The sequence below is a fragment of the Ostrea edulis genome, chromosome 5 (genome assembly GCF_947568905.1).
Source record: "Ostrea edulis chromosome 5, xbOstEdul1.1, whole genome shotgun sequence".
Classification (NCBI taxonomy): domain Eukaryota; kingdom Metazoa; phylum Mollusca; class Bivalvia; order Ostreida; family Ostreidae; genus Ostrea; species Ostrea edulis.
In genome coordinates, this window is record NC_079168.1 from 46,635,621 (window position 1) to 46,663,212 (window position 27,592).

General features: G+C 34.6%; 1 protein-coding gene across 2 annotated transcripts; it reads right to left on the minus strand.

Moving 5' to 3' along the window:
* Window positions 1-142: 142 nt before the first annotated feature.
* Window positions 143-27,592, minus strand: LOC125651859 (solute carrier organic anion transporter family member 4A1-like). 2 transcript variants are annotated; one of them, XM_048880668.2, is made up of 15 exons: window positions 27,529-27,592; window positions 18,627-18,714; window positions 14,891-14,983; window positions 11,887-11,954; window positions 11,004-11,320; window positions 9,203-9,418; window positions 7,404-7,500; window positions 6,139-6,260; window positions 4,419-4,534; window positions 4,192-4,330; window positions 3,900-4,095; window positions 1,633-1,777; window positions 1,384-1,544; window positions 1,175-1,239; window positions 143-1,031 (listed from the first exon to the last, which is right to left on the minus strand). In XM_048880668.2, exons 3-15 carry the CDS (start codon window positions 14,978-14,980, stop codon window positions 787-789), a joined length of 1,977 nt encoding a protein of 658 aa, XP_048736625.2. In that variant the 5' UTR covers window positions 14,981-14,983; window positions 18,627-18,714; window positions 27,529-27,592; the 3' UTR covers window positions 143-786. The 2 variants fall into 2 exon arrangements, with proteins under 2 accessions (XP_048736625.2, XP_048736626.2); XM_048880669.2 differs by lacking the exon at window positions 27,529-27,592 and having other exon boundaries at window positions 18,627-25,630.

Genomic DNA, 27,592 nt, shown 5'->3' on the forward strand with positions numbered 1-27,592 from the left:
AAGAGTATTCGACTTTAATTCAAATGATCATGAATTAAATAAATATTCTCTCTGCTTTGTAGGGGTGCTATTGATGCTAAACAATGACTTTAGGTAGTTATTTTTTACGATAATAATATACTAGACAATAAGAAAGGCAAAATTGTGCATTTTGATATGTTTAATTCAGGACTAAAATGGGTACAACAAAAATACATTGTTTATTCTAAAACCATTCCTATATACATACTATTAAATCGACAATAACACACACAAATCTAGACAAACATGATAATTTGCCAGGACTTTCACCACAATTTCATTTGTAAACGCTTTGGTCCAGCTGAAAATGGGCGAATAATAATACATGTATACTACAACTAATTTTTGCAAATCGGTAATGGGCAAAAATAACATTACATTCCTAACTATTTACCATCCTGCAAAAAAAAATCGCACGAGATTTACCGGTAAGCATGGAAGATGTATACAAAACAAGGACTGTGCGTAGAAATATTCAAAAATAATTGGACGATTACATGAAAGATATATATATCACCATGATATTAATTACCCTTCTCAACAAAAGTCAGCTGACAAACCAACATTTTGCGCATTCCAAAGACATATTCATGTAGTGATTTACAAGGTTTGAGGATATGCCTATATAAGATTTGTTTCCCTTCTATAACCTTGCTCAGATGGGATTTCCGGGTATTTCTTCCAATCAAAGGAATATATATGTCATCAAGAATACTATTCAACAATTTACTTATCTTATCAAAGCATCTAAATACGTAAAAATATCTACGATGCCTCGGACTTTAGATCGAACGATTTGGACGAGTTCTTGCAAACAACAATAATGGAGGCAATGAAGAAGAGAACGGACGCCACTAGGGACACCATCACCCACCACAACATGACACCAACCGCCATCTTGTCGTGGCTGTACAGAAGACAGGATCCAGAGGACCCACAGGACCCACCGGACCACAACAAACAAGATCTGTCTAGGACCCAGCCAACCAACACGGGACCCGGGATCATACCTGGAGGACGTAAAAAGAAACACATTTGATGGGATTTGTCTTCTGTCGAACAAAGCAACGAATGCGATGTACTGCAGAGTGAATTTCACACGAACAATATCTTCAATAAGCATGAACATTTTGTACAAGAAGTAGTATTTTACCTAATAACCGCACAAATACCCATTGTATACCAAGAGCAAACGGCTTATCCTGTTCGTCGACACACCTATGTACAATGAAGACATGATGTTACATATGTAAATTACGATTTACTTATAACTCATATAGAGATAATGGAGATAAAAGATTATATACATTTATGAACGGTCTAATGCAATTGTTATTATGTATTTTTAGTTAGTAGAGTTACCTCATCGTAGCCATTGAAGTCGGTGTTACTGCTGTGAGAACGGCCACCATGGCAATAAACATACAGGGGGCTAGAATTTTCAGCTGAGTACAATTGTCCTCACATCGACCTGGCCTGGCTGTCGCAGCACCCGCTATACAGCTACAGTTGTAGTAGGTCGACTGAGAAACAAAGAATTAATTTTCTAAATATGCCAAGAACTCTCTCTTAGATATTTGATATTGTGCATTCTCTAAATACATAACTTACAGTAGGGCCCATTCCCATCAATTCCGTACATCCTGCATGACAAGGGGAATAATAAACTGTCTGATCCGCCCCACAAACCGTGGAGAAACTTTGTCGTTCACAATCACATGTGGCATGGCATGCATCGGCAAAACCGTCTATTGTACTAAATCAAATATGAAAAAGTGAAGAATACCAGCATTATTAGACATAAGCTCTCGACGTTTTAAATATACATGTAATGTCTCTTTGTATACAAACTTCCGCTAGAGTTCGTTTGCACACAAACTGAATTCTTCCATGCAGGCATTGTTTTTCATAAAGATGGTGATAGGGTTTGATTGATTGATTTTTTATGTTTTCCGCCACACTCAACAATTTTTCAGTTATATGGTGGCGCCCAGTTTTTGTTGGTGGAAGAGAGAACCCAGATACAATGTACCTGGGAAGAGACCACCGACCTTCCGAAAGTAAACTGGGAAACTTTCTCACTTACCGGCGCGAGCAGGATTCGAACCCGCGCCGACAGAGGTGAGAGGCCATGTGATTTTGAGCGCGATGCTCTAACCACTTGGCCACGGAGGCCCTCTGGCGAGAGGGTCATCAGAAAACAAAATGAAACAAAAATATACCTTTTTTGTTTTTTTTTGTTTTTTTGTTTTGTTTCTTTTTGTTTTTGAAGTGAAAGTAGAAAAGTTACATAGTACGAGGGCGAGTCAACAAATAGCCAGCCTAACTAATTTCCGGTTGAGATCCATCTCTTCTTTTTTCGATATAATTGCCCTCTAGTGTGATGCACTTAGACCAACGGTGTTCAAGTGCCATCAGCCCAGAACTGAACAAGAGACCCAAGGGCCACATCGCTCACCTGAGTCACCTAGGCACATAGTTAAAGATTTGAAACCCTATATATTCATAAGATTATGTTTTCCACCTATCCCCTTTTTGTATAGTTTGTATAACATAGCAATTCTATCAACTGTATTAAAAAAATCGGTAAAATCAATAAAACATGCATATATATTTTGTTTCAAGTATTTCTTGATAAGAGATTTAAAAAATAAATGTATTATCTGTCGATCGTAAGATGCCTTCTTCTAAATCCAAACTATTGATTACTCAGGTGTTTATTTAGACGGTGTTGCGGAGGCTAATATAATACATTTACTCATACTGCTAGTGGTACTTAATCCTGTATAGTCTGACGGATTATATAGATCTCCAGATTTACTCATATTGCTAGTGGTACTTAATCCTGTATAATCTGACGGATTATATAGATCTCCAGATTTACTCATATTGCTAGTGGTACTTAATCCTGTATAGTCTGACGGATTATATAGATCTCCAGATTTACTCATATTGCTAGTGGTACTTAATCCTGTATAATCTGACGGATTATATAGATCTCCAGATTTACTCATACTGCTAGTGGTACTTAATCCTGTATAATCTGACGGGTTATATAGATCTCCAGATTTACTCATATTGCTAGTGGTACTTAATCCTGTATAGTCTGACGGATTATATAGATCTCCAGATTTACTCATATTGCTAGTGGTACTTAATCCTGTATAATCTGACGGATTATATAGATCACCAGATTTACTCAAATTGCTAGTGGTAGTTAATCCTGTATAGTCTGACAGGTTATATAGATCTCCAGATTTACTCATATTGCTAGTGGTACTTAATCCTGTATAATCTGACGGGTTACATAGATCTCCAGATTTACTCATACTGCTAGTGCTACTTATAGATCTCCAGATTTACTCATATTGCTAGTGGTACTTAATCCTGTATAATCTGACGGATTATATAGATCTCCAGATTTACTCATATTGCTAGTGGTACTTAATCCTGTATAATCTGACGGATTATATAAATCTCCAGATTAACTCATATTGCTAGTGGTACTTAATCCTGTATAATCTGACGGGTTATATAGATCTCCAGATTTATAGATGCAGGTTATTTGCACCATATTCCAGTCATCAGGTATTTCATCCGAAAGAAGGATTTTATTGAAGAGCTTTTTAAATCAGGTAAAAGTGTACTTGAACTATGTTTAATAAATTTATTGATTATTATTAGGTTTTGTCTTTTAATGCTAAGTTTAACTTCACATGGAAGGATAATCAAGAGTAGGCTTTCTAACAGAACGATCTACTTTATTATATACCATTGACATTCATGGTTCAGTACACGAATCTGAGATTCAGCCGGAGAAAGTGAAACTGGGAAACCAGACACCGGTTCGGTCTCACCCCTACTCAAAAGATACTCACGTGCGTCCTGGATAAGCAACCTCTAGTCCAGCTATTGGGACTTCGGGACATCCAGCCAGGAAAGCTATCCCGAGAATCCCTGCCAGCAACGCTGCTCCAGCACAAAGTCTGGTCATCCCGAGGATCTCCAACCTGAATATTTTAACCAGCAGTCCTCCCAGGAACATTCCAAAAGACCCCACTAATATCAGACCACCTGCAAAACGAGCATTATATTTATTTACTGGTAATGAAAGGTATCCATTAGAACATACTATGCATTATGTTTTTCGGTGTAATATATCTGTCGCACCTATCAGATATCCTGAATCGTCAAAGTTAAGATTATATTGTTCCGTGAGAAACTTGAACGAGAATGCACCAACTCCAGCAATGATCAGTGTCTGCGAGCTTCCGGCCAAATTCAACAACATGAAGACAGGATTTTTAAGCTATTCAAAAGAAAAATAAATTCTGTGAATAGCAACTACTCGGATATACTAAACTAGGGATCATTATTTCAGCAGTAAAATTACTTACCAAATTCAGAAATGTCTTGATGAACAGTTTGAAAAGTTTTGCCGCCAACTGACATAGTGTTAGTTTATCATTATCCGGGTGTTTGGGTTTGTTATCAACTCTGTATTTCTCACTTCCTATGAAAGAGAATATATATATATATATAAATATGTATATAGAACACTAAGCATTATGAAACTAGTCGAGTATACTCAATCGGCTTTGTGATATTTTATTATACTGCTAATTGTGTAAATTTTTCTACATTTAAATCTGGATTATATATGACAGGAGACGAAAGTCAGATTAATGAAAGATGAAGATAACGAACAGTGATCAATCTCATAACTCCTACAAGCAATACAAAATAGATAGTTGGGTAAACACGGACCCTTGGACACACCAGGGGTGGAATCGGGTGCCTAGGAGGAGTAAGCATCCCCTGTCGACCGGTCACACCCGCCATGAGCCCTATATCTTGATCAGGTAAACGGAGTTATCCGTAGTCTAAATCAGTGTGCCAAGAACGGTCTAACAATCTAACAATTAATGTAGTGAAATCAAAGACAAACTACCACTAAAACTAAACTACAAAGGCTAGGAAAGAACAGGGCGTCTACTTATTGAAATTTTATTCTTTGAGCTATGAAATTAGACCTGTCGCACCTCTACTCCGGGGATTGTAAAGTTACAATTTTGGTAGAGGCCTTCCTGCTCTACATCACTATGCATTTAGTTTTTCTTACAAATGTGCGGTTGTATAGAATAAGATTTTTGAAATTTGGTCAATTTTGGCAGTTTTTGCCCCTCACCTCAAGCTCCAAGGGTGCAAGAGTCCTGAAATTTACATTTCATGTTTTATTTATTATACATTTTATGTCCCCCTTGTCCCAATGATGATACATACCAAATTTGGAAAGAATTGGAATGATAGTTATCAAGAGAAAGTTAAAAATGTTCAATTGTTAACGGACAACGCACGACGGACGACGACGGATGACAACCAATTGCAATAGGTCACCCGAGTTTACTCACGTGACCTAAAATAAAAGGAATGTGTGGGCAAATAATCAATCTAAAATCATAATAAAATTTTGTAACGATCGAACGACCCAGTACTGAAATATTGATGACAGGAAAAAAATTAAGAAGAAACCAATAAAATCACTGCAATAAGATATAATATAATCAATATAAGGTCTTCCACTGCAATAAGAAATAATAGAATCAATATAAGGTCTTCCGTTGGAAATATTTATCATAATACGAAATGAAACTGAGTAGACTATATCTCCCAAAGTCGGTTTGACAGATATTACATTAGCGGTTGATATTGCAGGTGATATCTACATAGTCAATCGCTTGTGTAATTCATCAGAAAGGAATTACAGTAGGAAGTACATTTGCAACCTGTAATGTAATAGGGATTACGTTAGCTGTGCGACTCGCACGAGTAATGTTATCGGATTACACTAGCTGGCGGGGATTGCATTAGTCGTTGCTACATAGGTTTGTTCTCAACAAGAGTCAAGACTTTAGTTTGAATTTAGATTATCCTCCTGAAGAAGTAAAAAAAAAACTAGTCGAGTATATATACTCAATCTATTTCGTGATATTTTTATCATACTAATATTGTAAATGTTTCTGTATTTTTTTCTGGATCATATATATATATGGTACAAGATAAGGAAACTAATACTGTTAGAATATATCACTAGGTATCTGCAATCTGAACACGTACCTGGCATTGATTTGGGGTAGAGTGAAATAGGAATGGCGATGATAATAAAAAGGATGGCTGTGAAAATAAATCCAAACCACCACGCACCGACCCATCGAGGGTCCTGGGCATCAAAATCCACACTAAACAAACAAAAAGAAATTCGAGGTCAGTCAGTGCTTCTCAAACTCAAATTGTGTCAAAAGGCACGAGAAAGGGGAACAAAGTTGCTGGATTTAGAATAGTATATTTATAAATGTTTCATGGCTGACATACTCAGTAGTTACAGAGTGCCTCCATGAAGTTTGTAATAATCCTAAGTCCCCTGTTTAATAAAACTTATGAATAGGACAAAAGATAATTATGTGGACTAAGTTATAAACAGTTATTTTGTTCTCTTCGTATTTTTGGGTCATGTTTATCCAAGATTGATGTACTTAATTAAAAAACCACACATTTCATTGACAAAGCTGATCAGAAAATCATACACCATTAACTTTATAGAAATGTTCCACGAAGTACTACAGAAACAAGACTAGGGCTGCTTCAACAATTCAGTACTAGCGCTAGTAGCGAGGTCTTTTGTAAGGTCTGAGTCAAAGTCATTCAGTACTAACGCTAGTAGTGAGGTCTTTTGTAAGGTCTGAGACAAAGTCATTCAGTACTAGCGCTAGTAGTGAGGTCTTTTGTAAGGTCTGAGACAAAGTCATTCAGTACTAGCGCTAGTAGTGAGGTCTTTTGTAAGGTCTGAGACAAAGTCATTCAGTACTAGCGCTAGTAGCGAGATCTTTTGTAAGGTCTGAGACAAAGTCATTCAGTACTAGCGCTAGTAGCGAGGTCTTTTGTAAGGTCTGAGACAAAGTCATTCAGTACTAGCGCTAGTAGCGAGATCTTTTGTAAGGTCTGAGACAAAGTCATTCAGTACTAGCGCTAGTAGCGAGATCTTTTGTAAGGTCTGAGACAAAGTCATTCAATACTAGCGCTAGTAGTGAGGTCTTTTGTAAGGTCTGAGACAAAGTCATTCAGGTCGACATCTAGACGTTGTGAGTTTTCTAAGAGAATAAGTGACGATCTGATTTTTAAAATTGGATGAATAATTCACTGTTGATTAGAACTTTTGATGGTTACGACGTACCCCATAACACTCCCGAGTATCTGTATATAGTAAATAAATGAATATGTAAATTCATTAAACCAATGTTAACTGGGCATATTCGTCTGGTGCATTTTTGCACCACACACTTTAATTTGTGAATGTCAATGTCAAAAAATAAGTTCAATAATACCTCACTCTATCAAAGTCGACGAAATAATTTTGTAGAATCTGTCCACCGATAAAAAATCCAGCAGCAACACCAATAGCAGCGGCAGCATAGGTCAACCCTAAAATAGTGCCAAACAGTTTATCAGAACCTAAAATAGTGCCAAACAGTTTATCAGAACCTAAAATAGTGCCAAATAGTTTATCAGAAACTAAAATAGTGCCAAATAGCTTATCAGAAACTAAGATAGTGTCAAATAACTCATCAGAAACTAAAATAATGTCAAATAACTCATCAGAAACTAAAATAGTGTCAAATAACTCATCAGAAACTAAAATAATGTCAAATAATTCATCAGAAACTAAAATAGTGCCAAATAGCTCATCAGAAACTGAAATAGTGCCCAATAGCTCATCAGAACCTAAAATAGTGCCCAAATAGCTTATCAAAAACTAAAATAGTGCCCAATAGCTCATCAGAAACTAAAATAGTGCCAAATAGTTTATCAGAACCTAAAATAGTGCCCAATAGCTCATCAGAACCTAAAATAGTGCCCAATAGCTCATCAGAAACTAAAATAGTGTTCAATAGCTCATCAGAAACTAAAATAGTGCCCAATAGCTCATCAGAAACTAAAATAGCGCCAAATAGCTCATCAGAAACTAAAATAGCGCCCAATAGCTTATAAGAAACTAAAATAGTGCCCAATAGCTCATCAGAAACTAAAATAGCGCCCAATAGCTTATCAGAAACTAAAATAGTGCCCAATAGCTCATCAGAAACTAAAATAGCGCCAAATAGCTCATCAGAAACTAAAATAGCGCCCAATAGCTTATAAGAAACTAAAATAGTGTCAAATAACTCATCAGAAACTAAAATAGTGCCAATAGCTCATCAGAAACTTTAGTTTTAAATCTATATGAAGGGCAAACCGATATATACAAATGAAATACGAATGTTTAAAAAATCAATCCTCCAATGCGCTTTTCTTCCCCGATGAATTAGAAATTGTATGCTAATTTGGGCTCTAAACTTTGCATCCTTCCCATTCTTCTATTTTTGGGTTTTCTTAAGTTTTACTATATCTGACATTTATCAATCAATCACTTTATATATGTGATAGTAACAAACAATCGAAAATATCTTGTAGATAAATTTACTTTAATGTGAAAAGCATATGTTAAACGTCTTATTCTGGTGTGACTGTTGCAGTGGAATGGAATTATGTGACCTTCGTATCTAAATCAAAATGCAGAATGTAAGGTATTCATTTTATAGCATTGCTATGGCTGAGTATCAAGTATTAAAGTGGACCCAGTCGTCATTTTGCTGCATAGCGAGTATTGAGATAGAGTGCTGTTCAAACATTTCATAGCTCGTAAATAAAGATTAATTATGTAAATTCGGTACAGAAACACAGCCAAAAAGCAAATACCTGATTTTCCTTCATCTTATAGACGGTTAGGTCAGAGCACACATACTTTTTTATTATTCTTTTAAATTCAAGGACAGAACTGATATGTGAAATTTCAACAAAACAAAGTAATAAACTATATATAGCTAGTTACGTGAATTTTGCCCCATTTATGTGTGTTATCTACAGTATATCACGAATAAGAACTGAAATAAAAATATATCTCTATGCTGTTACTATAGACATTACAATCTGAATAAAAATAACTTCAATATTTTTCCAGAAGAAGCAGAGTCGAAACAAAGTAGGAAATAATATCCAAACATAAGATCATATTATTAGTTGGTGCGAGACCACTCAAAGCAACTGGGTATAAATTGAAGGGGGCACCGAGTCCAACATGGGTTACCTATATAAACTGCTGCGAGGGAGGGTTCTTCATTTTCTTCTATATAGACTAATCCAAGGGTAAACATCGGGGAAAAGCCTATTCCGTGAATCATCTGGGCGATCACCAGGGCCGGAATAAACCTATCCCCGGGAGAATCACAGTTTTCCGCGGGGTCCATAGCAGCCCCTCGCGTTCCGTTGCAGGCACCTGTTGGGCCCGAGGCTGGCAAAGCACCTGAAAAATAACACCATAAGTACACAAAATGCGATTTTGTCATTTCAAACATTCGTTAAATTTATATAATGTTCTATTTCTACTTATATAAAAGATTCAACTAGAACGCGCTCCGATTATACCAATCTGCACTCCAATTTTATAGATCTGCTTCCCAATTCTATCAATCTACACTCCAGTTCTACCAATCTGTACTACAATCCCATCAACCTACACTCCAATTCCACCAACCTATGCTGTAGTTTGATAGGATTGAAGTTCTATTTAAACTACACTCCATCCCATCAACCTACACTCCAATCCTATCAAATTATACTCCATTTCTATCAAACTACACTCCATTTCTATCAAACTGCACTCCAATCCTATCAAACTACACTCCATTTCTATCAAACTACACTCCAATCCTATCAAACTACACTCCAGTTATATCAACCTACACTCCAATCCTAACAAACTACACTCCAATCCTATCAAACTACACTCCATTTCTATCAAACTACACTCCATTTCTATCAAACTACACTCCAATCCTAACAAACTACACTCCAATCCTATCAAACTACACTCCATTTCTATCAAACTACACTCCAATCCTATCAAACTACACTCCAATCCTATCAAACTACACTCCATTTCTATCCAACCACACTGTAATCCTATCAACTTACACTCCAATCCTATCAAACTACACTCCATTTCTATCAAACTACACTCCATTTCTATCAAACCACACTCGAATCCTATCAACCTACACTCGAATCCTATCAACCTACAGTCTAATCCTATCAAACTACACTCCAGTTATATCAACCTACACTCCAATCCTATCAAACTACACTCCAATACCATCAACCTACACTCCAATCCTAACAAACTACACTCCAATACCATCAACATACACTCCAATCCTATCAAGCTACACTCTAATCCTATCAAACTACACTCCAATCCTAACAAACTACACTCCAATACCATCAACAAACACTCCAATCCTATCAAACTACACTCCATTTCCATCTGTACTCCAATTGTATCATTATGCACTCCAATTTTATTAAAGAGAATAGTTAGATTAGACATAGCTTGTGTTTATTCCATTATATTTTAAATCAAGTAAGAAAAGAATGGGCATATAAAAATCAACGACATATCAATTCATGAAGAAATTAATTTATCATTTTTATCTATACTAAAATTAACTACATTTTGTATGCTTTTTTAAAAAGTTCTGGTTGTCGGGTATGGAGTAGATGAATTACTATTAAAACACTATTCTCAACTACAGTTCTATACCTAATTATCAACTTCAGAGACATTGGAAAACATTCTCTTATTCACAGGAGACATACATTTTGTAGACCCTGGGATTTTACATATAATTAAAGAAAGCAGCAATTTAACTAGAGATAACGTTAATTCAATTATTGCTCGTTCTAAGGTATTATAAATTCAGATTAGGAGATATCATTCTTTTAATAAAGGTATTTTTAATTACTCCTACCAAATTTTATTAGCTCCTTTACATGTATATAGTCTTTTTGAATGGAATTCACTTATTAGTACCAGTACCTCCAAAACTTACCTCCAAATTTATACTCTTCTACCAGATGTGGTACAATGAAAAGGAAGGACCCAATCGCCATAATTACGGAACCACAGGCAACAAAACGAGGTTTATGAAGTCTGGCACCAACGAAACTAACGAACAGTACTACCGCTAACGCACCGAAGTCCTGCGAGCTGGCGACGACTGATGACTTAGTGGAGGAGATGCTGAAATGTTTTTCGATGGCGGGAAGACCTGCGTTGGCGATCCCGTTTACAGCAAAGCCCTCTAGGAAGCACAGGATAAAGGCCCACAGAACAAAAAGGGACATCTTGTTCAGGGACTGTAAATATCTGCACATATAAAAGTTTATGTATTACACTGATTTACTGGTAGAATAGATATAGCGTCAGGAAATTGACCTTTAATTCATATAAGAATCAAGACTTTGATAATTTACTTTGAAATTTTTAAACTGTCAAACATTTGATCATTATTAAGGATGGCAACGATTAACCGATTACATATGTACTCGGTCGAAAAATTGTTTTAAAATTGTAACCGATTTACTGCGTTATTATTCTTTTTTTTTTTTTTTTTTATATTAAACAAATATTTTTAATTAAATATATTATGCATGTAAAAAAAAAAAAAGGGGGGGGGGTTGATCGTAATATTCAAAGGTCTAGAAATTTAATGACTTATCCAACTTCATGATTTTCACATTAAAGAATTTACGACAATATATTGATTGATTGCCATCCCTAATCAGCATACTAATTTTATATATATATATATATATATATATATATATATATATATAATATATATATATATATATATAAGCGTTCATATTTCTCTCTCTCTCTAATTTTCAAATGTATGACAAAGTATAATTGATTGAATAAAAAATGTTTACTGCGGTTTGCATGATCCCAGTCCCAGCCGCGTGTCCACTGCCTCCGCGGTGTCTTCTTTCGCTGGAAGCTGGAGCAATATAATAATCTTAAGAAAAGTCAATTGAATATTTCTTGTCAGTTTAAGCACATAAGCTGTTGCAGTTGGATATTTCACTACAGAAAAGACACCGAATATTACCAACAAACCAGACCCATCATTACTGTAGAGTTTCTCTATGTAATTAATTGAATGTTTTAAAATGTCATAAATTTACCCTCCAGAATTTATAATTCCTACATTTAAAACATCCCAAATTGACGGACATGTTGCGCTGGCCGATACTGTTTGCAACAGAATAAAAAGAAAAAACCCAAGCAACTGCATCTGTAACTTTGCACCTTGGAAACAATTTGTCAGCATAGAAATAAGATTAATTCCTTCTAAAGATTAATTGTCATTTAGGTGATACATTGATAACAGCATGTCCCATGGCAAAGCCAGTTAATAAATGGTTTGTTTTCAATAATACTAAACAAGGTCAGTCAGGAAAGTTCTCGGTTTTTCAGATTAGGATTCAAATAACTGTGTACCTTGACAACTTACGTTGGGGAGTGATCAATCGCAAGACAGTCTGTCGTTCTATGTCCTTTACTAATTAAGTAGAGACAGTCTGTCGTTCTGTCTACTAGTTTAGTCGAAACAAGCTGTCGTTCTTTCTACTATATTAATTGAAACCATCCGTCGTTCTGTATCCTCAACTATTATGTCTAAACAATCTGTCGTTCTGTCCTTTACTAATTTAGCCGAGACAATGTCGTTCTGTCCTTTACTAATTTAGTCGAGACAGTCTGTCGTTCTGTCTACTAGTTTAGTCGAAACAAGCTGTCGTTCTTTCTACTAGTTTAATTGAAACCATCCGTCGTTCTGTGTCTAAACAATCTGTCGTTCTGTCCTTTACTAATTTAGTCGAGACAATCTGTCGTTCTGTCCCTTACTAATTTAGTCGATACAATCAGTTGTTTATACGTTTTGATGTTGTTGATTTGAGAAAAGCTTTGCGACAATCTGTCTTTCTGTGTTCTATCAAAATAGTCAAGACAATTTGTCGTTCTGTCCTCTACTAATGTTGGGATAATAAATCGGTGTGTCCTCTACGAAATGATTTGATGATTTCTTTAATACAATTGAAGACATCTTTAATTACAATGTAAATCATAACATATTGATAATTTTTTTAATTTTCTGAGTTGTGTGCTATAAAAGATATACTTACCCAGTTTAAACATTTCTTTATACCATTCCGTATTAAATAATCGTATCAATTGGAATATTGATGATTTCTCATTGATATCTCCCGATATTTTGATGACAATTTTCAGCATATATAGGACCTTACCCAATATTCACTTGCAAGTTACGTTACATATAGAGAGTCTCTGACAAAAAAGATTTCCGACCTAGGTACCTTAAAGGGATACAAAGTACTCAAATACAAGATATACCATTTAATGTAACAGCTCGGGAGTTAATGTTGCTGCCTGACCATCAGTGAAAAAATGTTTGTTGCGCAGTATTATGGCAAGCCCTTTTACTATTTATTCGTAAAATAAGATATCTCTTTAAATAAGAGAGATATCTCTATTGGTTAAAGAGATATTTCTGTAAGTTAGAGAGATATTTTTTTTACGCTAGGGAGATATCTCTTTAACCAAAGAGATATCTTTTGTTTAAAGAGATATCTCTTTAAACAAATGAGATATCGCTTTACGCTTGGGAGATATCTCTTTCTCTTTGAGAGATATCTCTCAAAGCTAGAGAGATATCTTTCAAAGAGAAAGAGATATCTCTCTAGCGTAAAGAGATATCTCTCTATCGATGTAAAAAGAGATATCTCTTTAAGTTAGAGAGATATCTCTTTAAATTTTCAAAAAGAGATATCTCTTTAGACCCCCCCCCCCCGTGATCATAATGACTTCTCCCTGTTGCATTATCATTGAAATGATGTAACCCTATTTTTTAACCAAGCAAAATACTTCTAGTGTACAACATTGTTTCAATTCATTGGATGGGCTCATAAAATCCTATCTTACGATACCAGCCAGAATAAAGTAATAGAATTTGAAAGGGGTTCAATTATAATTCAAGTCTTTTTCAGTATGTTATCTTTCTTTTTTTTTTCTTTTTTCTTTTTATTAATTTGTGAAACAACATACTGTCAAAATCTGGGGGAGGGATGACAAAGCCGGGAAAAAAGATGGTGCCAACAGGCGCTTGCTTGATATTTTTATTAAAACTTACTATGCAAATTTATATGAATTTCTGTTCTCTCTGTAATTTCTGAATCCTTTGTTCATAATAAGCCTTTTGATTTTGCAAAAATTTGACCTCCTCATAACATTATTGCATAATATATTTTCCGTTCCGTTCCGTCTTCCGCTCCATTTACCGTTCCGCGGTTTAGCAACACCCCAGCCATCAAGGTAAGATTTGCTTTGGCGGGCTTCCGTTTTAGGGAGAATTCTTTAAGTATTCAAACTAATAAAAATATTGGAAAGAGATATCTCTTTTTCAACGATTAAAGAGATATCTCTTATACTTTGAGAGATATCTCTCTAGGAATTCTTAGAGAGATATCTCTTTAAGTGAAAGAGATATCTTTTAAAGTATAAAAGATATATCTCTAAGTGAAATAGATATCTCTTATTTAGAGAGATATCTCTTAAGATTAAGAGATATTTCTCATTTTAAAGAGATATCTCTTTAAAATAAGAGATATCTCTTTAAAATAAGAGATATCTCTTTGATTTAAAGAGATATCTTATTTTTCGAATAAATAGTAAAAGGACTTGCCATACAGTATACAAGTAGATATGTTGAAAGCATACATATTTTTTAAGATATGAGGAAAATTAGAATACACCGTCTATGTGAGGTTGAACTAATTCGGAGCAAATTATGATCTTTTTACGCGTACGATTTTCATTGCAAATGCTGATATACAACTAATAAGTATTGAATAGCACCTTTCTATTTGTTTCCACCACAGACACGTGGACCCCTTCGTCACCATCAAACGCCGCATTTGCAGTTCCATGGAATCCGTTTTTCTCCATCTTCTAAAAATGCAAAATATATCTGAACAAAGAAGAATTGCCCAGAATCCGAATCATGACAAAATTCTTTCCAACGATTATCTCTAAGGTGGATCTCTCATTTCAACTGCGACATTTTTGAAAAAGATGACAATGAATTAAAACATGGATCTGTTCCAAAAAAAGCACCATTTTCTGCATCAGAGTCTATATCAGCTTATTCCTACTGATATGCTGACGGCACTAAAATCACTCTCAAAACACACTTTCTATATATTATCAATTGAAGAACGACTAGTAAATATCAGGGCCGTAAGTAGGGTTCTAAATCAGGGGAGGCAGGGGATTGGGGGCCGCCGATTGACTTTACGACTGAAAATGACACTTTTTAAATCCCAATTTATCATGTTTGTGTTTCATTTGTACTATGTAAAGAATCGTAATATGGTGTCAAAGACAAAGGTGCTTGTCTTCATTTTAAACATATATCCTATAATATAACATTTATATAATTTTATTTTCTTTTTTGCCAAAAAATCAGACGAGGCAGTTGCCTCGTCTGCCTCATCGGCAGTTACGGCCCTGAATATGTATTTTTAGCAGTATACAAATGTGATTTAGCCCTACTTAAACGTTTATTCAAATTATTTCAAAAACAGATCTAGAAGATTTCCTAAAATTGTATTTTTGAATAGGTTAGGAACATTAATTTATTTAACTACTTATCATTTTAGCAAAGAAACCTTAAATCGCTTTGTAAAAAGTCACAATATATGACCGTCACAGAGTGTGCACAGAACCTGTTAGGAATACAAACTGTTATAGAAATATTGTAAATGACTGAAAGTGGTAATTTTTCTTTCTAATTTAATGTAACTATGACGACCACTCTCTGTATGTTGACGCCCTAATAATAAATACGAAACTGAGAGTAGGCCAAAACAGATCGGTGGCCATTTTCACAAAATATCTTACAATCTTACAAAAAATCTTACAATAAAGATAAAAAAAATTTATCTGCTTATACTCAACTGAGTGCAACTATGCCCCGAGTAAGAATGACAGTTTTACCACCTATGTATATACTTAGTTTAATATAATACAAATCATAAAAGACTGGCGGTGTTTTAAGATTTTTATCCTAATTGTAAGATTTTTTTGTGTGAAAAGGGCCCACAGGTACCTAGAAGGAGTAAATATCCCCTGTTGATGTGAGTCCCACACTTCATAAGACAGTCAAAACGGCCTAACAATAGATATAAAACACGCTAGACAGCATTAGAACCAATTACATGTTCTATTTATGAATTAGACCATTATAACAACCATAGAATTTGTGAAATGCTGACTTTAAACGAGACTGTCGAAACCCCCTAAACATTAACTTATTCGCCAGTAGTCTGCCTCGATTAAAAAAAAAATCATGCACAGAATATGCTATCGCGAATCGAATCAGATGAGAAACATAAACAGTATATATGCAGGCGATAATGAAATATTGTTACGTAAATATGGGGAGTTAACGATGGAGAAGCTGAAGTCATCCAGTTGTCGAGAATTTTTCACTTATATTGAGACGTCACCAGCTGTAGGTGAAGTACAATAAATTTAAACCTATGCTTAGCGATCATGGCCGTAGCAGTGTAAAAAACAACCTAACAATTTGTCTGAGGTATTTAACCCGATGACCGGCTGTACCCCTAAATGATGTATTAGGATTACTCTGTTTACCCGATCAAAATTATTAGATATATGGCTCACGGCGGGTGTGACCGATCGATAAGGGATGCTTATTCCGCCAAGGCACCTGATCCCATTTCTGTTATATCCAGCGATCCGTGTTTGCCCAACTCTTAGTTTTGTACTCCTTATAGAAGTTATGAGATTGATTACTGTTTTCCTTGTAGAAGTTATGAGATTGATTACTGTTCGTTACCTTCACGTCTTCGTCATTATAACGACCGTATAATTTGCGAAATACCGACTTTAAACGAGACTGTTGAAACCCCTGTAAATCAACTTATTTGTCAGTAAGCTGCCTCGATTTAAAAACTGATCATACGCAGAACAAGGTCTTGCGTATCGAATCAGTTGAGAGACATATACATCATATGCAGGTGATAATGGAATATTGCTACATTAATATAGGAAGTTGATGATTCAGAAGCTGGAGTCATCCCGGGTTTTTTAATTGTTAGTTTGTTCAATAAGATATCTAAGTATTAAGCAGATGTGGAAGACTCTGTGATGTCTTATATTTCGAGTTGACTGGGATATATCAAATCACTATATAAGTAAAAATCATTATTGTTGATAGACAAATCGTCGTTAATAAATCTATTTGTCGAGTTGAAAGCAAGATATTTTCCCTTCTCATGTAGAAGCCTTTGAATAAATTCTACCTCGTAAGAATACAAAAACAGGTCGGCTAATAAAGGAGCACAATTCGTACCCATTCCACCAACGCCTAAGAAGATGTTGTCAATGAAGAACTCCAGCATCTTTTTTATATCAACTTCTGAGTACTTGTGCATAAAATCAGAGTGGTGTTTAACAAAGTATTTTTTTAATGACTGCTCAATATATATGAATATTTTCTTTTTCCCATTTTTATGGAAAAAGAAACTGTCTATGATGTGAAAACGTTTATTGCAAGGATCGGTCGTGTAATGTATTTAAAAGTCATCCGTTCTAATATTGTTCATTCGAGGAAAGTTTAAACACTTCTGGCATATTTTGTGGCACAGTACCTTTCACAACAATCAATATTTTCGTGAGTAGCAAAGATAGCGGCTTGGTAGAACATTTACTGGATTCAGCAATGTATCTAAGTTTGTATTGTGGTAATTAGGGAAATATGGATCGTGGATATCGGCCTGGATAGCTCAGTGGTTAGAGCACCTGACTAGTAATGCAGGGGTCCCGGGTTCGATTCACGGTCCAGCCAAAGATTTTCTCCTCTCTCCTATATATACTACAGTATGATGTGTATGTTTTTCATATGAAGAGATTGGATACTTTTTGTTTGTTATTTCCCCTGGTTTAGGGAATCTGTAATTAGAAACACGAGAGAGTGTAGATTTTTATAGTATGCTTTTTGTTTGCTTTGCGTTCTTGTTGAGAAAATGTCAGGAAAAGTTTTCTGTGACACCGTTTCTAGTTTGTCACGCTCCATCGTTTTAACCTGGGTCAATAATAAACCTGGCTTAATGTTGTTTGCGATGCTTATATAATGGCCACCTTTGTTAAAATCTCTTAAATTTGAGAGAAACCCTTATTGTGGGAAAACTCCATTTATGACAATTTTGTGGTAGTGAATAGCCCCAATTTCGTCGAAGAGATTTAATGTCTGTCCACCGACGGATAAGTCATAATTGTTTGTAAAGAAAATGTTATTTTAAATGATTTTCATACATTATATCGCCTTTTAAGCACAGGATAGTTCATTATGCAACGTTTGATTTATTTGAAGATGATGCACGTTGATATGTTTACATGATAAAAAAAAAAAAAAAAAAAAATGCCGTAGTAAGTGTAGATTTAAACACAAGTAAAATGATTACCCCTACATACTTTGAACATAGGTCAAATCTACTGAGCAATTTGAGGTAAACATTTCTTTAGTACCCTTAAAGTTGAATCTAAACTAAAAGAAATGTAACCTTACCTTTTACGTTTGTTTCCGTTCAGTTGTTCAACAGCACCTGTTTTCTAGTGATTCGCTTGAATGATCATGGCCTCCGCCCATATGAAAGCTATTTGAATGCATACACATGTACACAATGGTGTATTTCTATTTATAGCGCACAAAGTAAAGGGTCCAAATTGTCCATCTTCGACAGATTTTAAGAAAATTGAGAAGTCTAAGGTAATAAGAATGTTACTAGAATATTACAAACAAATTTTGAACTATTCATTTCTGCAGTCAAATCAGACGGATGTTAGAAAACTGATCTAAATCATGAGTTTTTAAAGTTCAGATTATGTTTTTTGTCAAACTCTTGCCGATGTGAATACTATATACTACCCCTAAATAAGAAAATTTCTGCTCAATTTTTGTTTTACAAAATCGTTCTAAAATGATGAATATAAAATACACTACACCCATCAGACTGATCATGATACACATAATTATCTGTTACACATCAGTAAATTTAATTTGAATTTTGATGCCTCCTAGATATATAAATATTCGCTACGGTGACAATTTTACGGCAAATGCAACTTTGGTATGATACGGAGGTATATTATTGCCGCAATTACATCTTAACATGTTTGCTTTTAAAGTTCTATTTACGGATTTTAATTCTATAAATTCATTTTAACATTTCTATTTCTATTTATGATTATAAATTTATAATTTTTTAAACATTTTTATTTTAGCAATTTTGCTTCTGTTTATCATTTTAAATTAACAATTCTATTTCAATAAATTTTTCAAGTTTTTTCTAACGTCAAACGATCTTTTTTTTTTTTTTTTTTGAATTATAGTTTATAACCTTAATTTAGTTTTAAAAGAATTAACAAATTTACATTTTTATGTTCTCTGGCGTAAAACGTTGTGAAATTATTTAAGTCTTGATTTATATGTGTAAATCTTGATGTCTATTCTATAATTATGATGTTTATATGCGTAAGTCTTGATGTATATTCGATAATCCTGATGTTTATGAAAAGTGAAGATAGCGTACAAAGACCAATCTCATAACTCCTATAAGCAATACAAAATAGATTGTTGGGCAAACACGGACCCCTGGACACACCAGAGGTGGGATCAGGTGCTTAGGAGGAGTAAGCATCCCCAGTCGACCGATCAAACCCGCCATGAGCCCTATATCTTGATAAGGTAAATGGAGTTACCCGTAGTCAAAACATTATTTACTACGATAATAATCAATACATGTATATGATTTTATAATCCCTGCATGTACTATACGTAAATCCTGATTAATATTCGATAATCTTTATATTCATTTAAACATCAAGATTATCGAATACACATCAAGATTTACGTATAAACATCAACATTATCGAATATATACATTCAGATTTATTGTTGGGTAATACTTGTACTTGATTAACACCTGTGACCTAGATTGTTCTTGAGTTCGATGTTTACTTTTTTAATAGGAAGATGACGTAACACTTGCGTAACCGTATTTCATGAATATTCCCGAGGCTTCATTTTTATTATAAATACACTGTGAATTTTGATGATGTTAAGCTCTGGTAGAAAAAGACTTAAAGAATTGATGACTATACCCAATAACTGGGAACTAGGATTTAGGAATAACTTGTGACTGTGTGTAGATTCAGTTTAGCATTGGACATTGTTTTGTACATCTATCACAAGTTAGTATTTTGTTATTGTTATAATTTTCTTTCAATAATTGTAAATAAATTGTGTTAATTTGAAATTGCCTTTTTTAGTAAATTCTGCTGGTGGATATTTTCTGACCCATAACACTCTGCATATGAATATCAAAATTATCGAACGTAAATCAAGAATTTGACATATACATGTAAATCAAGACTTGTATAATATTGTAACGCTTTCATAATGTTAATATTAAGAAATTACTGGCATAGAAATAGAAACAAATCTGAAAGTAAAGCTAACTTATTTTTTAAAAAGTTAGTTGCCAAAAAGTTATATGGTTGATAACCCGGATGAAAAATAATACTACTGTTCTAGTGGATAGAGGGAATCCGGGTGCATGCTTTGGGGATTACTACTCCGATATTTATGTTATCCATATTGAATAGTATATCTGTATCCATATTATTATTTCTTATATCTATATAGATTTATTAAAGAGAGGCGGGGCCGGGTAATTAGTTTCCTTTTCAGTGAACTAGGGACGTAATTGTTTCGACATTGCAGAACTCTAGCTTACTTAGAGCATTGTGGAACTCTGATTTACTTTGACACTATGATTACACGGTATGATATCGCATTTATACAACTTTTTACAAATTGGAATCAATTTTTGAAAAGGGGGACCAACTCGAAAGAAAGAGAGAAAAAAATGAGGGATAAAGGCACACAATTAAAAAAAACCAGTAGCTCGTAACATGAGCAATGCTAATTGTCTACCACTTTCGTCAGTTCTTCAAACTGTAAGATGTAAATCTAGCACAGCTCAGGATACGACGTAGCTGCAGAATTGTAGTTCTCTGAAAAAATATTGGGACAGATCGAAGAATATTTTTAGAGAGCTACAGTTCTGTAGGTAGATCCGATGCGACATTTTTAAAAAGACAAAATTAAGATAAGATGTGAATTTGCTCCAAAGCAGCACAAACAATGAATTTGCGGTATCCCCCCAGCGTCAATGTCTATACCAGGCTATTCTTAATGACAAACACTCTGACACTAAGATTACTATCAAAACACGTAAATCATAAATTGCAGAACAAAGTCATGTTGTACTAACAGTAAACAAAATAGTCATGTTGTACTAATAGTAAACAAAATAGTCATGTTGTACTAATAGTAAACAAAATAGTCATGTTGTACAAACAGTAAACAAAATAGTCATGTTGTGCTAATAGTAAACAAAATAGTCATGTTGTGCTAATGGTAAACAAAATAGTCATGTTGTACTAATAGTAAACAAAATAGTCATGTTGTACTAATAGTAAACAAAATAGTCATGTTGTACTAATAGTAAACAAAATAGTCATGTTGTGCTAATGGTAAACAAAATAGTCATATTGTACTAATAGTAAACAAAATAGCCATGTTGTACTAACAGGAAACAAAATAATCGTGTTGTACTAACAGTAAACAAAATAGTCATGTTGTACTAACAGTAAACAAAATAGTCATGTTGTACTAATAGTAAACAAAATAGTCATGTTGTGCTAATAGTAAACAAAATAGTCATGTTGTGCTAATGGTAAACAAAATAGTCATATTGTACTAATAGTAAACAAAATAGCCATGTTGTACTAACAGGAAACAAAATAATCGTGTTGTACTAACAGTAAACAAAATAGTCATGTTGTACTAACAGTAAACAAAATAGTCATGTTGTACTAATAGTAAACAAAATAGTCATGTTGTACAAACAGTAAACAAAATAGTCATGTTGTACTGATAGTAAACAAAATAGTCATGTTGTACTAACAGTAAACAAAATAGTCATGTTGTACAAACAGTACACAAAATAGTCATGTTGTACTAACAGTACACAAAATAGTCATGCTGTACTAACAGTAAACAAAATAGTCATGTTGTGCTAATGGTAAACAAAATAGTCGTGTTGTACTAACAGTAAACAAAATAATCATGTTGTACTAACAGTAAACAAAATAGTCATGTTGTACTAGCAGTAAACAAAATCGTCATACTGTACATGTACTAACAGTAAACAAAATGTAATTTGGCCCTACTCTTGAGACGTTTATTTCCAGTTTTAAGTAGCTTTCTACGATGTCAAAAAGCCTGGTCTTTAATTTATTGTTATTGTACGAAATGGTGGTGTAAAGTGTTCAAAACTAATATCAATTACCAGTAATTCTCTTGAACTTTGGAAACAAGACCGATAGCAATTTCCACCATTAAGCAATTTGACATCTTCGATAAATGAATTAAATGATGGTAGATTTTTAGATCTTTTCAATTATATTGATCAATTAACAAATATGTAAATCTCTAAATTCAATATTCAGTAGAGTAAGCCCTTGGTATTTAATGTTGCATTGGATTCAAAATAGTTTTAAAGATTTTCATTCATATGTCGATTCGATTTATCCTTGTGAACTCGAGATGAAAGACATCACATAATCTTCCACATCTGCTTCGTATTTAGATATTTTATTGAAAATGAATATTAACGGCAAACTAACAACTCAACTTTAAGACAAACGTGATGATTTCAGCTTCTCTATCGTGAACTTCCCATATCAATATACAGCAACATTCCAGTATTTAGCAAATTATATGGTCGTTATAACGATCTAGTTTGCCAATACTGTCTATCACTGCGCCAAATGCTGTCTGACGTGTTTCATACCAATTGTTAGGCCGTTCTTGGCACACTGATTTTGAGTACGGATTACTCCGTTTACCTGATCAAGATATAGGGCTCACGGCGAGTGTGACCGGTCGACAGGGAATGCTTACTCCTCCTAGGCACCTGATTCCACCTCTTGCATGTCCAGGGGTCCGTGTTTGCCTAACTCTTAATTTTGTATTTTATATAGGGGTTGTGAAATTGATCACTGTTCGTTATTTTCACCTTATCATTTATAGCGAAGGTTATTCATAGGGCAAATGGGAAAATACATCTCTTTAGGTTTATGAGATATCTTTCAAAAGATATATATCTCTTTTTGAAAACTTGTAAGAGATATTTTTGTAACTTTGAGAGATATCTCTTTTACATCGATATAGACATCTCCTTGCGTTAAATAGATATCTAAAAAAAATAAGAGATATCAATCTAAATGAAGAGACATCTTTCCAACTTAAAGAAATATCTCTCTAGGTTTAAGATATTTAAGGAGTGATTTTTTTTTCTTCGTTGGATGGAGCAAAGTTTTCCGGGTTTTTTTCTTGGTATGCCTCCACCCAACAAACAAATATAAATCCATTCCTTATCACTTAAGTATATTAATACACTGAATTTGAATGGTAAAACATGATATGATTTTAGTTGAATTAAAGATTTATTCTTGGACTACATTTCACGTCATTCGAGATGGGCGTAGTAATTTGTGGAAACATCAACTAAATCAGGTAATGACTGTTTCCACGAAATGTTTACTGTTGAGTAAATGGGTTCCCTGTGAACTGAAAGGTGCAGTTTTGAAAGGATGAGTTAAAGATAAATTCTGTAAATAGAAAACTGCTGGAAATCTAATTGGAACTGGCACTAAGTTCAAGGTTGGATGTGGGATTTGTGGGTACCAACGGAAAACATGGGACATGTGAAAGATGCGGAATGCGATCAGAGACCAGACAGGTAGGGTTCTCTTAAGGGTTGTCAAGGCTTCCAGGTAGACGAGTGAGTGTTGCAGAGGATCTTGCGAGTGTTGCCAGTGAATTGCTAAGGCCTTGTTGTTGATGGTCACTGCAATTCGTATTGTAACTTCGTACAGAAACCTCGTTCCGGTGCCCACCCATGAACATTATATGCCGGAGTTTGAAACCATCGTCCTTAGGGGCTTGAATCACAGCGCTCTAGGGCAGTGTCCAATGTAATTTTGAGAAAAACCAGAATTTCTAAAAAAAAAAACAACAACAAAAAACTGGTACGTTTTGACAGACTTTGCTGTGAACCACATATTCTATGATTGTGGAGACTGGCAGCTTTGAAACAGTGATTATATAGCGATGGTGGTATTCGGGTCTGTGACATGAAGAAGTTGTTGTAGGGTGCGAACAGGACAATTATCATCCCTGGTTGAGTGTATTCGTTTATCCTGTGGAGCCCCAGATGTGTCGAGACTACCCTGCCAATTCTTCTGCTTGGTTGCATGGGAAATTACCACATATTCTTTCCATTCTCATTATACGAAAACTCGAATGAGTTTGTCATCAGCTGTCGATGAAACTCAAGCCCCCATGACACAAAATGGATCGAAATGTCATACCAGACCCAAAAGCGCAAAATGACGGGATTATCAATAGTGGAAAGGTAGTCCGAGATTTCAGCAAATCATTACTGTTAACAAATGAAAGGCTACGATAACGAACAGTGATCAATCTCACAACTCCTATAAGGAATACAAAATAAAGAGTTGGACAAACACGGACCCCTGAATAAACCAGAGTTGGGATTAGGCGCCGAGGAGTAAACATCCCCTGTCGAAAGATCACATCCGCCGTGAGCCCTATATCTTGATCAGGGAAACAGAGTTATCCATAGTCAAAATCAGCTCTTACGTATCGAATCAGTTGAGATATATATACACACACCATATGCAGGTGATATTTGAATATTGCTACATAAATATGGGAAGTTGACGAAGGAGAAGCTGAAATCATCCCGTTTGTTATAAAGTTGAGTTGTTAGTTTGCCGTTAATACCCATTTTGAATAAAATATCGAAGTATAAAGAAAAAGTGGACGACTCTGTGGTGTCTTTTTTATTTCGAGTTTACAGGGATATATCGAATCGACATATGTGAATGAAACTATTATTGTTAATATATAAAACGTCGATATATCTAAATGTCGAATTGAAGGCCACAGTATAGAGATTTTTTTCTTCTCACGTAGAAGTTTATGAATAAATTCTGCTTCATAAGAATATAAAACATGTCAGCTAACAAAGGAGCACAATTCGTTTAAAATACAGTTGTAATCACAAAGACAATGTTGTTATAAGCTTTATCAGCTGGAACCAATTCTTTTATCACTTTACTAAACACAGAAGGATAGATGGTATGTACTTTGGTTTTGATGTGTCTAATGAGGGATTTTAATATCATCTTATACTTTAATCTATTCTGACAATGTATCAAGTTTTTTTTTGTTTTTTTTTCATATTTAGCCAATCTTCGACAGAATTCACAAAAGAAATGAAGTTCTTTTGCCAGTTGAAAGAATTCTCTGTATTTAGGACCTTTTAAAATGAGTGATTTGTTTTGTGTTGTGTAGACCAAGACACAGGCATCTGAAGTATGGATATTACTACCCCCCCCCCCATTTTTTGATAAAAAAATTTGGTGGCAATAATTTCTCTGAAATGTGTGAATTCCCGGTCTATCTCATCCCTCTCTCGATTCATGTAATCGTTTCACGCTTTTTGTAAGCTTTAGAGATTGGTGCTCTATCGGTATAATAAAATAAACAAGGTATGAAACAAAAATTTGTAAACAAACAGGGGGTCCCCGTTTCGGGGCACATTTTCCAAGTAATTGCAGTGTTACCTAAGGAATTTTGGCGAGCGGCAGGTCAGGGAGATGTCCTACTACAAGTCTCTTCAACTCAAAACCCCTCTCATCTCTTTTATTTGACACAATCTTGCGTGTATTGATCGGACAGGCTTCATCTCTTCCACTGGCAGCCAAAAAGGAGGTCACAGAGTACGAATTTATAACGTGTCGTGTGATTGGTCCGCGAATAATCCCGAGACCATTCGTATGATCCCGAGACTAAGCAGTGTCTTTGCGAACCAATCACACGGCGCGTACAACAAATTCGTACTCTGTGACCTCCTTTTTTCCAAGTGCTGGCACGGAGTTTTGATTAGGGAAATTTCCCGCTTCGGTGCAACACCCTCCTTCCTCGAATAAATGTATTTAGATCAGCCGAATTGTAAAGTTTATCAACAGAATTGTAAAGTTTTTGTTTTCAGGAAATCCAATCTATAAAAAAAAATCTATAGATAGAATATAAAAGGGAAACCCAACATTCCAGTAGAAAGTAGTTCTGACATTTTTTGTGGAAACAATATGCAGGGACCTATATACTAACTATACTATAGTATATAGGTCCCTGCAATATGCTACTAATTTTTCAACCAATGAAATAGTGTGTTACATTTAGAATTAGATTATCTTTAACGTGAAAGAGATATCTCTTCACGCCCGCATTCTTTATGCAGCGCGTTTTGTTTTCAAATAATTATATTTATTTCTTAAATTTACATTCTACTTTCATTTTTGTCGGAATTCCCAGCCGTTAAATATACTTAATATTTTTATCAAGTAGTTCTGTATTCATACGCGCATCATTTACAACTACAGCGTGTATATGAGGAAATGCCTATCATCTGTCAAAGGCAAAAACATTGGACATGTAAATATCTGACTGGTTTATATCTACAGTGTCAGTATTTAGCAATATATCATACTGGACTTGGGACATTTTAATTTGCACATGGATAAATACTGTGTGTGCACAAGCAGTTGATTCACCATTTTTAAACAATCCATTTGGTATACATGAAGAGATTGACTACTTTCAAGAAAAGAACGTTGTCGTTCCACTTTTTTAATGAATCCGTAATTAGAGACACGAGAGAAAGTGTGTGGATTTTTATAGTATGTTTAGTGTTTACTTTGTGTTCTTGTTATAAAAATGTCAGTTTTCTGTGACGACATTTAAATCTAACCACTTCTATTTTATAATTTTTCATCGTTTTAACCTGATTCGATAATAAAGCTGGTATAATTTTGTTTGCGATGCTTATTCAATGGTCACATTTGTTAAAATCTCTTAAACTTTACTGTGGCAAAAATGTTGTGGTAGTGAATAATCCTAGTTCCGTCTACAGCTATTTAATGTCTGCCCACTGATGGAATATCGATACGGAGAAGTCACAAAGAAAGTGATATTTTAAATAGCTTTCATGCATTATATCGCCTTCAAAGGTACAGGCTATTTCATTATGCAACTTTTATATATTTGAAGGTATGCTTTGATATACATGTATGCATAGATGCTGATATGTTATAAAAAATTTGCAAAAGAAAGTATAGATTCAAGCGCAATAAAAATTATTAACCTTGTGTACATTGAACATAGCTCAAATTTACAGGGCAACTTGAGGTTAATTTAATTTCTTTAATGCTCAAAGTTGTATTTGAACAAGAACAAAAAGTCATCTTACCTTAATTGTTTGTTTTATTTCGATTCGCTTGAATGATCATGTCCTTCGCCCTCGAACACTAGGG

What these genes read in the sequence shown, in the direction of transcription:
- LOC125651859 (XM_048880668.2), bottom strand. Translation starts at nt 14,980, where the DNA reads ATGGAGAAAAACGGATTCCATGGAACTGCAAATGCGGCGTTTGATGGT. An exon ending in TGGTGGAAACAAATAGAAAG is followed by an intron (nt 11,955 to 14,890) that starts GTGCTATTCAAT and finishes ATATTGCTCCAG; the next exon opens with CTTCCAGCGAAAGAAGACAC. An exon ending in AGAAGAGTATAAATTTGGAG is followed by an intron (nt 9,419 to 11,003) that starts GTAAGTTTTGGA and finishes GTTATTTTTCAG; the next exon opens with GTGCTTTGCCAGCCTCGGGC.